This window comes from Sporobolomyces salmoneus, assembly GCF_050403485.1.
Source record: "Sporobolomyces salmoneus JCM6883 DNA, S_salmoneus_JCM6883_v1_ctg109, whole genome shotgun sequence".
NCBI classification, from domain to species: Eukaryota; Fungi; Basidiomycota; class Microbotryomycetes; order Sporidiobolales; family Sporidiobolaceae; genus Sporobolomyces; species Sporobolomyces salmoneus.
In genome coordinates, this window is record NW_027481054.1 from 1 (window position 1) to 13,900 (window position 13,900).

Here is a 13,900-nt window from a genome sequence, read left to right on the forward strand (position 1 = left end):
AACCGACCGCTTTTCAAACATCGAAGCGAAAGTTTACCGAGTTTCCCACCGAGACAACTCGTAGAGGAGGATTCAGAACCGAAGAGGTCATTCGATGACGAGGAACTGGCCAAACTTCCTGTGCGTTTGACGTTCCCTGTCGTTTTATCGTGTTTGAGCTTGCCTGACTGACGTTCCCTTCCTCTGACAGTCGAATCCGAAAATGTGGCTTCCTTCTCACCTCGCACTCTATCTCTCGAACGCCCTCTCGCTCCACCCAGCACTCGCAGAAGACATCACTGCGTTCATTCGAAACTCTCGTTTATCCGGTCGAACGTTCCTACGTCTCAAGAGCGTCGATCTCGAAGAGCTCGGAGTTAACGTGAGGTGGAGAGCGGCTTTGCTCGAAGCCGGGGATAAATTGCGAAGGGAATCGCTTGGAGGTCGAATCTTTTGGGGGTACGAAGGAGGGCGACACAGTGCCGAGGACGAGACGAATCTGGTTCAGGGAGATGGAACAAAGCACTCGGCCTCGACGATCGGATTGTCGTTCCCGAGCTCTTTCAGTCTACCGATCTCTCATCGCCGTCGACCTTCGCTCGAAGTGGAAGGATCCGCTTCAGAGGACGAATCGTCAAAGGAGGAATGGAAACGCTCGTGGAGGCGACTCAATCGAGGCAACAACCGCGTCAAGGGTCTCGCAAAAACGTTCGAAACGGTCATTGAGACTTCGGAACGCTCGATCAACGTCTCTCCCGCGAATTCGCCTGTCAAGAATCGAACGGACTCGCAGAACAAAAGGATCACTAGGACCTTCGAGGACGCCAGAGGAGGATCGGCGCCTGGTCGTATGCGAAGTGATTCGATCGATTCGAACCTCAGCGCTGCGAGTGTCGATTCGTTTTCAGGTCGCTACACGTCTCCGACCGCTCTCCAGTCTCCCTCTTCGATCAAAAGTGATAGTCACGCCTCGTTCTCAAGAAGCCCGAGTCTCATCGAAAACCTCTCGTCCCCCGATCTCGATTCGACTCGAACCCCGATCACTCCCGTCAAGAAAGACCTCCTCGCAGACCATCGAGTCTCGTTCGCCACCGAGTACGATTGGAGACTCTACCCTGACTCGCTCGGACTTCGACCTCGACCAACCGGAGAGGAACTTGACGATGCAGTAAAACAAGGCGAAGAGGACGAGGAAGTCTCTGAGGAGGAAAGAACTCTCAAACCCGTCAGATACGCTTCATCAGGAGGAAATTCAACGATCAGTCGACATGCTCTATCCCCAGTTTCGACGGAGAAACGAGCTGGACTTGCAGATTTGTTTGGTCTCGACTTACCGAAAGCTAGGAGGGAACCGAAAAAAAAGCTTGTCGACGACACTCATGATGACGAGATGGTGGAGATGTTTGTTCCGGGAGTTGACGAAACGGGAAGAGGAGGGAGGAAGAGTTCGATGGTTTTGATCAAGAGTGAGTTTTCGCATCTTCTTTCAGCGCTTTGTTCCGCGAGAGTCGAGCTGAAAGAACGTCATTCCCGCAGAGTCTCAATTCGCAGCGCTTCAACATCGTATGGAAGAAGTTGAAGCTCAAGTTGCGCTCGCTCTCGAATCGAACGGCTTCCAATCTCCTCGCGAAATTTACTCGGCCCAAGAAAGCGAAGTCGATCAGTTTGAGGGCCGATTGATTGGGTAAGCGACTTCATCGTCCTACATTGTGCACCTACTGACCTGCTCTCTGACGTCCCCTCAGACTCGAACATCAAACCCGACTCCTCGCAACCGTTTCGCCCTTGAAAGACCACATCAACTTCCACTCTCCCCTTTGTCCGACTCAATCTCGCTCTCACGTAGACACCGAAGATACGTGCTCGCACGATCTCGAGCGAGACGCGAAGACTTGGTGGGCAGACGACGCTAATCCGCTCGGATGGAAAGCGCTCGGAGGATACGTCGTCGCTGCTAGTATCGGGATCGGAGTGAGCTTCCTCTCTTCAGGCGCCGTACCTCGTTATGTACTGAATTCGAGATTGCGTAACAGATAGTCGCGGGCGAAGTCGTCGCTGCAAAACTACTCGGAATCCGTCGCCGCTAATCGATCTCTCTCGAAGGATCCAGCTCCAGTATCGCCGCGCTTCTACCAATACCTTCGCCATATACACTCTGATCCATTCCTACTCGTTACATCGAGCTCTCGCCTCACATTCGCAGTTTCGATTTTCCCAGCTCAACGTTCTTCGCACTCGACCCCCTTTCCCTTTCCGACTCTCGCTCGTTTTCTCCTGTTCTTCTCATGGATCGTCTCTCGTTCCCTTCGTTTTGTTGCTTGTTACTTCTCTCGTCTTACTTCCGCCCGCAGCGGCATCGTTTTCTTCAAGTTTTTAAATTTTCGGAACTGTTTTTCTTGCTTACAATGACCACATTCTCTACGCTTTTCACATGAACTTGAGAGGATATGAAAGAAATCCTCGCGCAAAGGAACGCGTGCGAAAGAAAGTTTTGGATTCGGAATTGTTTTGTTCTTTTACCCCTCATTCTTCACCCGACTCGAACCCCTTCTCCTGCCTCCTCGCCCTGCTCACCGCTTCATATCGAGCTCATCAATCAGTACCAGCAACAATGTTGGCTTTCGGAATCGCGACAGGACTCCTCCTCGCGCTTCCTGCGCAAGCAGCTTATGATCTAATCCGAGATTACAGCGGGGATGCCTTCTACAATGGTTGGGAGTTCTATGGTGAGTCTATCTTACTTGAACAGCTTCAACACTGTCAAACAGCGGGGGATCAAGTTGAAGGGAGGGTGGGATCAAGTCGAACGACTGCGCCGAACTTCGTTTCGCGCGAGCTGAGTTACGGAACGTCGTGTGAGGCATATCACTGACCCTTATGCTCGTTGTGTACAGGTCACTACGACAATTTGACGAACGTGAGTCGCTCGAAATCATCGACTTTCTTGATTTTCATTTCAACTGATCAATTCGACTCTTTCCTCCTCCACCTCCTCCTCTTCTTCCTCTTCCTCCACCTCTTCCACCTCCTCCTCTCCTCTTCCTCAGGGTGACACGAACTTCGTCAACCAGAGCGCGAGTGCTCCGTTAGCCTACATCAATGACGCTGGCAACGCAATCATCAAAGTTTCGCAGGAGGAGGTACTATATCCAAATAAGCGAGACTCCGTACGGATTCAGACGACGGACGCCTATGACATTGGATCGGTGTGGACGTTCGACGTCGACCATGTTCCGAGTGGGTGTAGTGTATGGGGAGCCCTGTGGAGTCAGGCAAAAGACTGGCCGAGCGGTGGAGAGATTGATACATGGGAAGCGGTGAACCAGATGGAGTACAATCAAGTACGTTACTTCCTCGGATTCTGGATCATTCGAGCGCTAATCTTCATCTACCTTATGTAGATGGCTCTTCATACCACCTCAGGATGCGAAGCGCAGAACACTTCAAGCTCAGACGAATTCACAGCCACTCTGTTGAACGCAAATTGCGACAAAGACGCCAACTTCAACTCTGGCTGCAATGCCCTCGATACCAAAACTACTTCTGCAGGACAAGCCCTCGCAGCTGCCGGAGGAGGATTATGGGCTACGGAGTACGCTAGTACCGGGATCAAGATCTGGCACTTCGAGGTACGGTCGTAGCCATTCTCTGAAGTTTCGATATTTTGCACGACTGACATGAGCGATCTGATAGCGCTCGGCTGTACCTACCGATCTCGGCTCGAATGCCTCGTCAATCGATCCTACCGCGTGGGGAACACCAACTTACTTCGTCCCGAGCTCATCTTGCAATGTTGAAGAACATTTCGCTCCTCAGCACCTCGTGATCGACATCACTCTTTGCGGGTCAGTCTCTTCGCTTGATAACCGTGTACCTCCGACCGCTGATTGATAGAGTGAATCCGCGACAGTGACTGGGCTGGAAACAACGCGACGCTGGAATCGACTGGTTGCGCATTGACGACTCAGCCTCTATGCTACACTCAATACGTACTCAAGTACGTTCTCTATTTTCCTATGTGCGGGTACGTTGGCTGACTCTGTGCGTCTTGGACAGCGCATCAAATTATGACAACGCGTTTTTCGAGATCGCATCCGTCCGCGTCTACCAAGATCCCTCCTTGAAGCACTCTACTACCGACTCTGACTCTTCTTCGACTTCCTCGTCGACTAACTCTTCGTCTTCGCCCGGAGGAAACACCGGCGGCTCGGGAGGATCAAACGCAAACGCCTCCTCGACTGGCACGAATGCGGCCGTCTCGAGGTCGTCTACAAACGTCCTTGCCCTCTTCGGGACCGGTCTCGCCTTGATCGGATGGACTCTGCTGGCTTAGTCGTGATAAAGCATGATCGTTGTCATTTTCTCGGATCGCATCAGTTTGTTCCCCTGTCGACTCTCTCGCTCGTATAACATCCGTCACCCCTCTTCGTTCAGTGCCTTTCTTCGTTGATCACTCATAGACCCTAATTCTATTATCTCTTTTTGTCGAATTGAATCATCTCTCACTCGGTGTCTGGTTTCGTTCTCATGCTCTCGTTCTCTGCAGATCGGCAACTTGAGTCGGAGGCGAGCGGCAATGGCAATATGAACTAACAACAACAGGAAACGAAAAGTATAGACAGCGAAGAAGAAAGAAAGGAACTATTTGGAGGAGGAAGCAATCGAGCTCTTGCGAACCAATTTGACACCACCACCGACTCCCAAGCTCGATGACAATGATGACGAGGGCTTGGAGCTTGAGGGAGATGCGTCCCTGAGAAAAGGATCATTCTTGAGGGCGGAAGCGAGAGAGAGTTTGTCGTGTAGAGCTTTGAGTGCGGGCGAAGGTTTTGGAGACGATGAGATCGAAGCTGTCTTCGATCTTGCAACGAGAGCTCGACTCGGTAGAGGCGCAATCGTTCTCCTCGATGTTGCCGACGTCGATGAGGACGTCTTTCCTTTTGAGCTTGAAGCCCACCCAACTTGATCTTCTTCCCTTTCTCTTTTCCTCCTCGTTTCCTCATGTCGACTCTGTCTCTCCCTCTGGACATCCCTCCAAGCCCTCTCTTCTTCCTCTCTATCTTCCTTCCGCGCCGGGGTTCGTAAACTCTCAATTCCTACCTTATCTCCCAATCCAAACTTTTCCTTGACTCGTTCCGCTTTCTCCTCTGAATCGACAATCTTGCGTTTCTTCTTCCGGAATGAGTCACGAAGAAGGAGAGACGCCGAGTACGGGTCTTCCCAATGAGTCGAGTTTTGTTCGTACATTGCCGAGAGACGTGCTGATTCGGACATGACTTTCTTCTTCTGTGTCAAGTTCTTCTCGACGGATGCAAAAGGATCCGGAGGTTTCTCCGAGGTGGAAGCCGCATTGTCTGAATGAAAGAGCGTGATCAGTCGCAATTTCCGAGTTGAGCAGAGAGGCGCACTCACCAATAACCATTTGTCCGTTTTCTTCAGGATCCCATTCCTCGTATTTCTGTCTCGCTCCATCATGAACGACGTATCTCGTATTCTATCCACGACACGCAAGAGTCAGATCTCGGCGACTGTGTGCATGAGGAGACAGAGGGAGAGTGCTCACTTGAGGATCTGTTCGGATTTCGAACCATCCTTGGCACAGATGACACTTGCAACGGAACGACCATATCGTCGTCGAGTAGTACATTCCTACTTTCTTCTTTTCCGCGTTGTACCGAACTCCTTGACCGATATGAGCGTTGCAGTGACCGCTGAGAGAAGAACTCGAGGCATCTGTCAGCTTTGTGAAGTCCCGAAGGCAGAGAACAGGGCCTGAAGAGCTTGATGCTTACCACCAGATATTGTAGGGCAACTCGAATCGAACGATGAGGATACCTTTGTCGAGTTTACGAGCTCTGCGAAGAAAAACCGAAAATCGGTGGAATCAGCTCTGGTCGATAGTATTCTACTGACACGAACCATCTCTGCTACGAATCATCTCTGCAACCTTGCCTGCCTAGAGGCGTCCTCGAACTGCCCAGGCTCATCTGGTAGCCGGAGACGGAAGTGAGAGAGTTGTAACTTACCGATCTCCCAGCGCATGTTTTCCCAACCGTTTGTTCAGAGACCCTTCACTCGGATCATAGTCCGGTGGATAATACTAGCCAGACAGAGGTGCGGATGATGCGCAGCGTGGAGAAAGAGACGAGGAAAGAGATGAGGCAGTGCAAATCGAGGTTCCGTCAGATGGACCGCGTGGGGAGTAAGCCCGTGGAGCTCACCTTATTGAAACCTTGCATCTCTACCTAGTCTTGAGGTTTCCGTTATAATCGGGTGATTGGTCGAGGTGAAAGCGCCGTTCATCGCTTCTTCCTCTCTCTGCATCTCCCGACTCACTTCTCGCGCTCTCTATGCTACTCTGAACCTTCAATGAAGCGCAGGAGTAACATGGACAGTCCCAGCAACCTTCAATGGCCTCCGCGGAAGACTCTCGGAAGGGATCCCGACTCAGTTCTCCATCTCTCCCGTTCCTCTCCTCGTCTTTGTGCTTTTATTGCTTTGAGCTCAGCGTATCTACCATCCCCGAACCAATGCGCCAACCACGGAACGGCTACACAGCAGTCAAGAATCATAAGAAGACTGTACCTTCTCTCGTTCTCTTCTCCATCGGCGCTTTGCTCGGCACTCCAAGCACACACGCGCAATCGAGCTCGACGTTGGACAACAAGACAACAGCCTCCGAGCAACTAGCCTTCTACAACCCGACCGAACGTGGTGGATCGTGGTTAACAGTCAGTTGTCCCCATCACTCTCGCTCACCTTAACAAAGTTTGACAGACGATCTCCCTTGGTGAATAGACATGGAACGAAGCAACACGAGGCGAACCTCTCAACGTCGTCGTTTCGGGGAATTCGGATCCTTCGATTCTCGAATACGACGGCTTTATCGATTGGTCTTACTCTCTTTCGTTCAGCCCGCAATGTTTTCACTGGTACGACGAGGGAGCGCAACAGGCTGCTGATTTGAAGGATGGGAATGGATTACGTGAGTCATCTTGGACCGCAAAACAAACACCCTTCGGATAACCTCTTAGGTGGGTGCGCTCAACAGGGAATCAAACGACCATCCTAAGATACAATTACCAAGATCCGATCTTCGGTGCCTGCGGTCAGTCGCTACAAGGTGGCGAGCATTTCCGAGTCTTTAGACAGAATGGGACAGAGATGGGAACAGGGGCATGGTTCCTCGCGGCGTCGAAAGAACATAATCTCGGGAAGAAGCACATGATTCTGCCGAATGGGTGGGTTGGATTCGCTCTATTCTGCCGCCTCGAATTGTCCGTGTCGACTGATGTACCGCTCGAGTAGGTACGATCTCGGGAGGGACGAAATCGTTTCGTTGGCAACGAACCCGAGAGGGACTCGCTCTCCGGTCTCGAAGGCACTCTACTCGACCAGCGTCAAAGCTGTGCAGGGACCTACATACTTCGGAGATCTAAGGGTGGACGAGATCAATCATGGGATTATGATTGATGGGAGAATCGCGGTACTTACCGTTTCGGTTCTCGAGAAAGGAGACGGATCGAAACCGTTAGTTTAAAATTCCCTCTATAGCCTGCTATGAGTATTGTTCGGTACTCACTGACGACGTGCTCTGCTTCGTCTTTGCCATAGAAGCACGACCTGGGTTGCGACAATCAGCTTAACGGAATTTCTGATTTTCATCTGCACGGTCGTCTTCGTCGTCCTCTCACTCGGGATCTTCTGTTTCCTACACTACCATCACCATAAGCGGACTTCGAAAGTCGTGCTGCCTTGGGAGACGAGTCAAGCACAGGTTGAAGGAAAACAACGGCGGGGAGACGAATATCCTTTGCTGGATCGGTCTGCCTAGGATTGAAGAAGTCGATTGTTGCTATGTCACGCCATGTCGGGATTCAGCGCATTTCCTTGAGCCTGAGCGCCTGAAAGAGGAGAGGAAGGCAGCTTAGACCCGACGAAACTTGCGAAATTCTGACGACGAATAAAGCGAGAGGTTTAGCCGCGAATTGTCGAGGGTCGGGCGAGACGTTCCTATTCGCAAGAGGTCTCGAACTCGACCCGTCACAATCCGAGAACGAAAGCTTTCGAAGACGTTACAGTTGTCAACTGTCGGACCTCTGCGAAGAGATTCAGCGCGGGCTTCGCTTCTTCTCTTCCTCATTCTACGCATCATCTGCCCTGGGCATCACTACAATCAACAGCAAAGTTCGATTACGATGACCTCAGCCTGGAGATCCTACTTGAACCGCTCGATCGAACATTTCCGAGATCGTTCCGCCGAAGGTGAGCCACGCTCTCCACTGATCGAGCCGCCACATGTAGTGGACCGCTCACAAGCTCTTCTCGTCTGATATGCAGTACTACGCGCGAACCCGAATCGTGGTCACGGAGATGTTTTTCCCCTCGTCTCTCTCAACTCTCCCGAAGATCTTAGTCAATTCGCTCTAGGTTGCGATGCAGATCTAGGCGAGTCTTAATCCCCTCTCCACTGACCCATAATCGAGGCTAACTTCAAGCTTTTGAGGAGAGACAGGCGGTAGAAGTTCAGTTACCTTAGACCTGGGTCCCGAGGGAAAGGGGAGGTTCTACGGCGTACTCAGTAGCGAATTGAACGCTGGAAGGAAGAAGGATGGAGTGATCGAACGAGGAGGATACGCTGGATTTCGAAGCAAGGTGAGCTCGCGTTCGTGTTCTCCTTCTATTCGCGTGAGAGACTGAGCTTCCGCCCTTGTTGTGTAGCAACGCACGACTCTGTTCGGCACACGTACATGGGATACCTCGCTACATGATTTCCTGAGGTTAAGGGTTAAGAGTTCGGGAGACGGAATGCGTTATTTCGTAAACATCCAAACTGATGGACCAGGTACTTCCCTCTCTCTTCCCTTGACTCTTGGGAACTCGAAAGACTGATGGTTCGATCTCGTATAGTACGCTCCGATCTGTTTCAACATCGACTATGGCTTCCAGAACCCGCTTCCGATACCGCTCCTCACGAATGGTCCGACGTTTTGATCCCCTTTTCGGATTTCACCCTCACAAACTCTGGAGACTTGAGTGCGCAGCAAATGGAGATGTTGCGCACGCGAGTGAGAACCGTCGGAATCAGTGTTCTCGGTCCAAAGGAGGGAAGGTGAGCTAACTTTTTGCGCACTTCACGTCTGCGATGATCGCAAACCGACTGAACGACGTCGCTCTCTTGAACAGATACGAGCTAGGTATTGACACGATCGACGCCGTTTCGATCGACCCTGCGCGTTCTTCCGGACCTTCGTCTTTCGACAATTTGCCGCCACAGCGTGATGCGAATGGGAACGCTTTGTAAACGGAGATTGGCATTGAAACGGAGCTTCATCAAAGATCTTCTTACCTATCGATAATGGAGAGGGTTCTGTGACATCGATACACAATAGGATCCGCGAGAGAAAACACGGATTGAGCTCGCTGGTAATTCTTCTCTCCCCGACTCTTCCTTTCCACCTCGCGCCCCTGACAACTTGCGCTTCCCTCCTTCTCCTTCCCTGAGTCATAGCTCTCGGACACTGCACGTGCTGCCCGTCCTTCCAACGCTCGACGCTACATTCGCTCCAAATCGACTTCAAGACGTTATTCATCGTTTCTCCAAGATTGTGAACAACTTTCGACTTCTCGTCTTCGCCACAGCATGTACATAACAAGCTTGTCAGCGAGAAGGAAGAGAAGATATAGGTTGCTCCTCGCTTCGTTTGCAAGCTCACTCCCACGCTCACTCACTCATTCGCGCGGATGTCCTCAAGAAGCAAAAAGAAATTCCGAAGCTCGGATCGAATTTTCATATTCGCCAGAAATGGATCAACTTCAATCAATGATGTAAGCGGGGTTCAATAAGAAGAAACAGTAAAACTTTCCCCTTTCGAAACGATCTCGTTGGCTAACGAAGCGAGGGACATTCAACTTCGACAAGAGGCTGAATCCAAGGGCACGTGAGGTGGCGAAAGACGACTTTCCTACGAACTCCTTCGAATCGACCTTCGACGAAGTGAGTGGTTGTGGAAGTCTGAAGGTCAAAGAATAGAATCGTTCTTGGCGTCGTCTCCAGATTTGCGTCTCGACTTAGACGCGTTTGCGAGGTGAGGCCCCGCGGAAACCGAAAAAGAGGTGAGGCAGTTTTCGTTTTTTAGTTTTTTTTCTCCAACCCCGGCTCTTCTTCTGACGGAAGGGCTCCCCTCCTTTCTTTCTCTCCTCTACTCCTCTCTGCAGCTCGAACTCGCCTCGAAACGACAGAGAACGTCGACTCGGTTCCACCTCTTCTTCAAGCGTTTCGACCTCTGCGCCACATCCTCGCAACAGCTCGACTTTGTTTGTTGTTTCTCCAACACTTCTTTACCCCGGATCTATTAGGCGACCAACCACCCTCTTCTCGAACCGTCTTCTTCACCCGTCGACATGGCGACCCCCATGCAACAACCTGAACCTCAACAAGAGCTCGGAACTCGAGACGTTGACCTCGGAATGGCAAACAAAGAGGTCAAGGATATGGCGACGACGACTCAGCTACCAGAGGAGGCTCACACGAACTCTGAAGGTATCCCTACTTACCTTGGATGTTCGGGCAACCGGTTGATGTGAGTTTCATGATTGCTCATTGCTTCAATTCTCTGCCCGTCACTGACAACTCTCGTACTCTTCATAGCACTTTGATCACGGCTACTTCGACGATTGGCTTTCTTCTGTTTGGTTACGATCAAGGAGTCATGGTCAGCCACCGATCAATTGTTCGTTGCCTTGCAAAATCGGGAACTAACGAATTTCGCGTTAAACTTATTTAGGCTGGTCTCATCACTGGTCGCGAATTCGTTCAGACTTTCCCTGCTGTACGTCTACGCATTCGCCGTTGTTGAGACTTGTCGTCGGAGCTGACTCAATAGTTTTTTGTCCCATCCAGTGCGACGCGGCGGTTCAAGGTAAACAACGAGCTGCTCTCCTTCAAGCAACCTACACTGCTATCTACGAAATCGGGTGTCTCTTTGGTGCCATCTATGCTCTCTTCTTCGGTAACCGTGAGTATTTCGACTCTCGTCGATTTCTGCTGTTCTGAAAAGACTGAAGACATTCTCTCTCATTCTCTTGTTAGGCACCGGTCGTCGTCGCATGATGAAGCTCGGATCTGTCATCATGACCATTGGTGTCGTTAGTGAGTCATCGTCGTTGCCGCTTCTAGACAGAAGTCCGATTTTGACCCCTTTCTCACTTGGTGCTTTCAGTTCAGATCACTGCTATCCGAGGTCACTGGGCTGGAGGACAGTTCTTGATCGGACGTACTATCACTGGTGTCGGAAACGGTATGAACACTGCTACTATTCGTAAGTTCACAAGTTCTTTCCCCTTTCGCTCTTTCTGTATGCTGACACGATGGTTGATCTTCTCAGCTTCATGGATGGCTGAATGCTCTCGTTCGCATAACCGTGGTCTTCTCATCTGTATCGAAGCCTCGATGTCAGTAAAAGCCCCAGTGAACGGAGTTCAACGTTGAATCTGACTGTTCCTCTACGTCGAACAGGATCGCTATCGGTACCGCTCTCGCTTACTGGATTGATTTCGGTCTCTCTTACGTCCACACTTCGTTCAATTGGCGCTTCCCTATCGCATTCCAAGTCGTTTTTGCTCTCGGATTGGTTCTCGGTGTTCAATTCCTCCCCGAAAGTCCTCGATGGCTTATGTCTCAAGGACGTCACGTTGATGCCCAACGTGTCGTCGCCGCTCTTCAAGGTGATCGCTATGACGGACCTCAAACGATTGCGCAAACTCGTCTCATCATGCAAGCTATCGAACAAACGAAATCTCTCGGCGCAATCAAAAAGGTAAGCTCACTTCGAGCGGTTGCGTCGCACATCTAAGCTGACAAATTGAGGATTATGCAGCGTAACATGTTCTCGAACGGTCCTACTCAACATTTCCGACGAATGCTCCTCGGTTCTTCTTCGCAAGTTTTCCAGCAAATCGGAGGTTGCAACTCGGTGAGTTCCTCTTCGTCCTCTGACTAGCCGAAAGCGTGCAGTCGAGCTGATTCTAGGGGTATCGCAGGTCATCTACTTCTGTCCCGTCATCTTCGAAGAATACCTCGGCCTTTCGCGAACCTTGTCGCTCAGTAAGCTCAACTTGCTCTCTGTCCGTCTCTACCGTATGAACGCCCGCTGAGCTTTGTTTGACCTCTTAGTCCTCGGTGGAGTGAACGTTTCAATCTATGCTGCTTCCGCATGCGCCAGTTACTTCACGATCGAAACACTCGGAAGGAGGAAGATGTTCCTCATCGGCAGTGCGGGACAATGGTAAGCTTACCCCACTTCCCTTTCCCCAGCTACTTTCTCACCTTTGGTGAGGACCTGGGGGACTACTCCACCTGGCATCGGGAGGGGTCGGGACAAATTCAGCTATAAATACTAAGTCACCTGTTCATTCCTTAGTATTTCAATGGTTATCACGTTCGCATGCCTGATCCCTGGCACTGCTGAAGCTGCAAAGGGAGCTGTATTCGGACGTAAGCTCGCTTTCTCTCTCGATCCCGTATCGTTTTGCTTCTTTTCCGCCAAATTATCGGCGCTGACGCTTTCTCTCTGTGTTTCTTACAGTTTTCTTGTTCTTGTTCTTCTTTGGCTCTACCTGGCTCGAGGTGAGTGTACCTATCTCACAACCAGATTCGTCAAGAAAGCTGATGCTTCTGGCTTTTCGCCCGAATATTAGCTCCCTTGGCTCTACCCGGCGGAAGTCAACCCTCTTCGTACTCGTACCGCCAGTAACTCTGTCAGTACCATGTCGAACTGGCTCTTCAAGTGAGTTCTGTCTCCGCTACGCCCCTGCACTCTCCCATTCGACAACGAAGTATTTGTCGCGGAAACTGACATATCGTCCTGAACAGCTTCGCCGTTGTACAATTCACTCCTCCCTTCTTGGCCGCAACTTCGTGGGGATGCTTCTTGTTCTTTGCCGTCTGGAACGCGCTCTTCATCCCTATCATCTGGCTCTTCTACATTGAAACTGCCGGAAGGACCTGTAAGTACCGAGTCTCTTACTGCCTCATCGAAACTCGAGCTCAAGCTGATTCTTCGTATCTTCGTCTGATACAGTGGAAGAAATCGATCTCATCTTCGCCAAGGGGTACGCCGAGAAGCGTTCGTATGTTTCCGTTTCGACCTCGATGTCGAAAATGGACGACAATGGGGTCCGTCGAGAACTAGACCGTCTTCACCAAGAGCACACCGCCCGCAAGGGCGTCGCCGACGAATCTCTTCCCAACTCGGACAACAACACCCTCGCCGACGTCGATGCAGAGGTCGCTGCTGATGCGAAAATTGGAGGCAACCGCAAGGTTCAATAGAGTCCTCGTTCACCTGCCGTCTCCCTCTCTCTCCCCGTTGGATTCCCATCAACCTTTACAAGATTTGCAGCTGTACATACGGTCATTCATAGATTTCACTTACTACCTCTCTAATCTTCGCACATAGTTCTCCTCCTCTTCTTTTCGTTTGATAGAGCTTCTTTACCCTCGCATTCAATCGCATACCGTGTCGTCGAGTCTCCTTCGTACCTAGCCCGGTTGACGTCTTCGACGACGAGAGAGCGAAATTTTGAGCTCAAGCGTCTTTTCGTGCGATTCTTCGCAAAGGTCATTCTCGCGTCGAACGGGCCGCCTCCCTAGTTCAGCAAGGTTCCTTCATTCCGAGCGCACTTTACTGTACTGTACGATTTGTCGTGCTGTGATTTTCGGAAGATCAACTACGTCAGCTTCTCGCTGAAATCGTAACGATTCGGAAGAGTTCGTCAATTTCCTCACCCCCACTTTGACTCCTCTCTTTCCTCCTATCAACTACTCAGCGACTACTGTACTTCTCGACAATATGCTAAGAACCACTATTCGTATCGTCTCCCTCCGAACTGCGATCCCGCAAATCTCGATCTCGAGTCG

At 51.0% G+C, this 13,900-nt stretch overlaps 5 protein-coding genes across 5 annotated transcripts; 4 read left to right on the top strand and 1 right to left on the bottom strand.

The window, feature by feature from the left end:
- Positions 1-2,590: 2,590 nt before the first annotated feature.
- On the top strand, positions 2,591-4,312 carry JCM6883_000002 (uncharacterized protein; the record flags this gene model as incomplete). The annotated part of the gene is made up of 7 exons (XM_076635512.1): positions 2,591-2,705; positions 2,874-2,896; positions 3,027-3,320; positions 3,381-3,608; positions 3,673-3,824; positions 3,890-3,976; positions 4,036-4,312. The coding sequence occupies 7 exons, from the start codon at positions 2,591-2,593 to the stop codon at positions 4,310-4,312; spliced, it is 1,176 nt and encodes a 391-aa protein (XP_076484497.1).
- Positions 4,313-4,620: 308 nt separating this feature from the next.
- On the bottom strand, positions 4,621-6,218 carry JCM6883_000003 (Saf4/Yju2 family protein; the record flags this gene model as incomplete). Its single annotated transcript, XM_076635513.1, has 6 exons — positions 4,621-5,333; positions 5,392-5,473; positions 5,543-5,690; positions 5,772-5,834; positions 6,006-6,079; positions 6,201-6,218. 6 exons carry the CDS (start codon positions 6,216-6,218, stop codon positions 4,621-4,623), a joined length of 1,098 nt encoding a protein of 365 aa, XP_076484498.1.
- Positions 6,219-6,509: 291 nt separating this feature from the next.
- JCM6883_000004 (uncharacterized protein) lies at positions 6,510-7,519 on the top strand (the record flags this gene model as incomplete). The annotated part of the gene is made up of 4 exons (XM_076635514.1): positions 6,510-6,710; positions 6,778-6,964; positions 7,031-7,220; positions 7,288-7,519. The coding sequence occupies 4 exons, from the start codon at positions 6,510-6,512 to the stop codon at positions 7,517-7,519; spliced, it is 810 nt and encodes a 269-aa protein (XP_076484499.1).
- Positions 7,520-8,177: 658 nt separating this feature from the next.
- JCM6883_000005 (CIA30 family protein) lies at positions 8,178-9,283 on the top strand (the record flags this gene model as incomplete). The annotated part of the gene is made up of 6 exons (XM_076635515.1): positions 8,178-8,244; positions 8,320-8,427; positions 8,495-8,634; positions 8,701-8,824; positions 8,890-9,091; positions 9,166-9,283. 6 exons carry the CDS (start codon positions 8,178-8,180, stop codon positions 9,281-9,283), a joined length of 759 nt encoding a protein of 252 aa, XP_076484500.1.
- A 1,100-nt stretch (positions 9,284-10,383) lies between these two features.
- JCM6883_000006 (sugar porter family MFS transporter) lies at positions 10,384-13,312 on the top strand (the record flags this gene model as incomplete). Its single annotated transcript, XM_076635516.1, has 16 exons — positions 10,384-10,562; positions 10,631-10,694; positions 10,767-10,811; positions 10,883-10,997; positions 11,072-11,131; positions 11,202-11,300; positions 11,367-11,433; positions 11,498-11,798; positions 11,859-11,954; positions 12,022-12,085; positions 12,155-12,266; positions 12,402-12,475; positions 12,567-12,607; positions 12,679-12,767; positions 12,854-12,987; positions 13,062-13,312. The coding sequence occupies 16 exons, from the start codon at positions 10,384-10,386 to the stop codon at positions 13,310-13,312; spliced, it is 1,791 nt and encodes a 596-aa protein (XP_076484501.1).
- Positions 13,313-13,900: the final 588 nt, after the last annotated feature.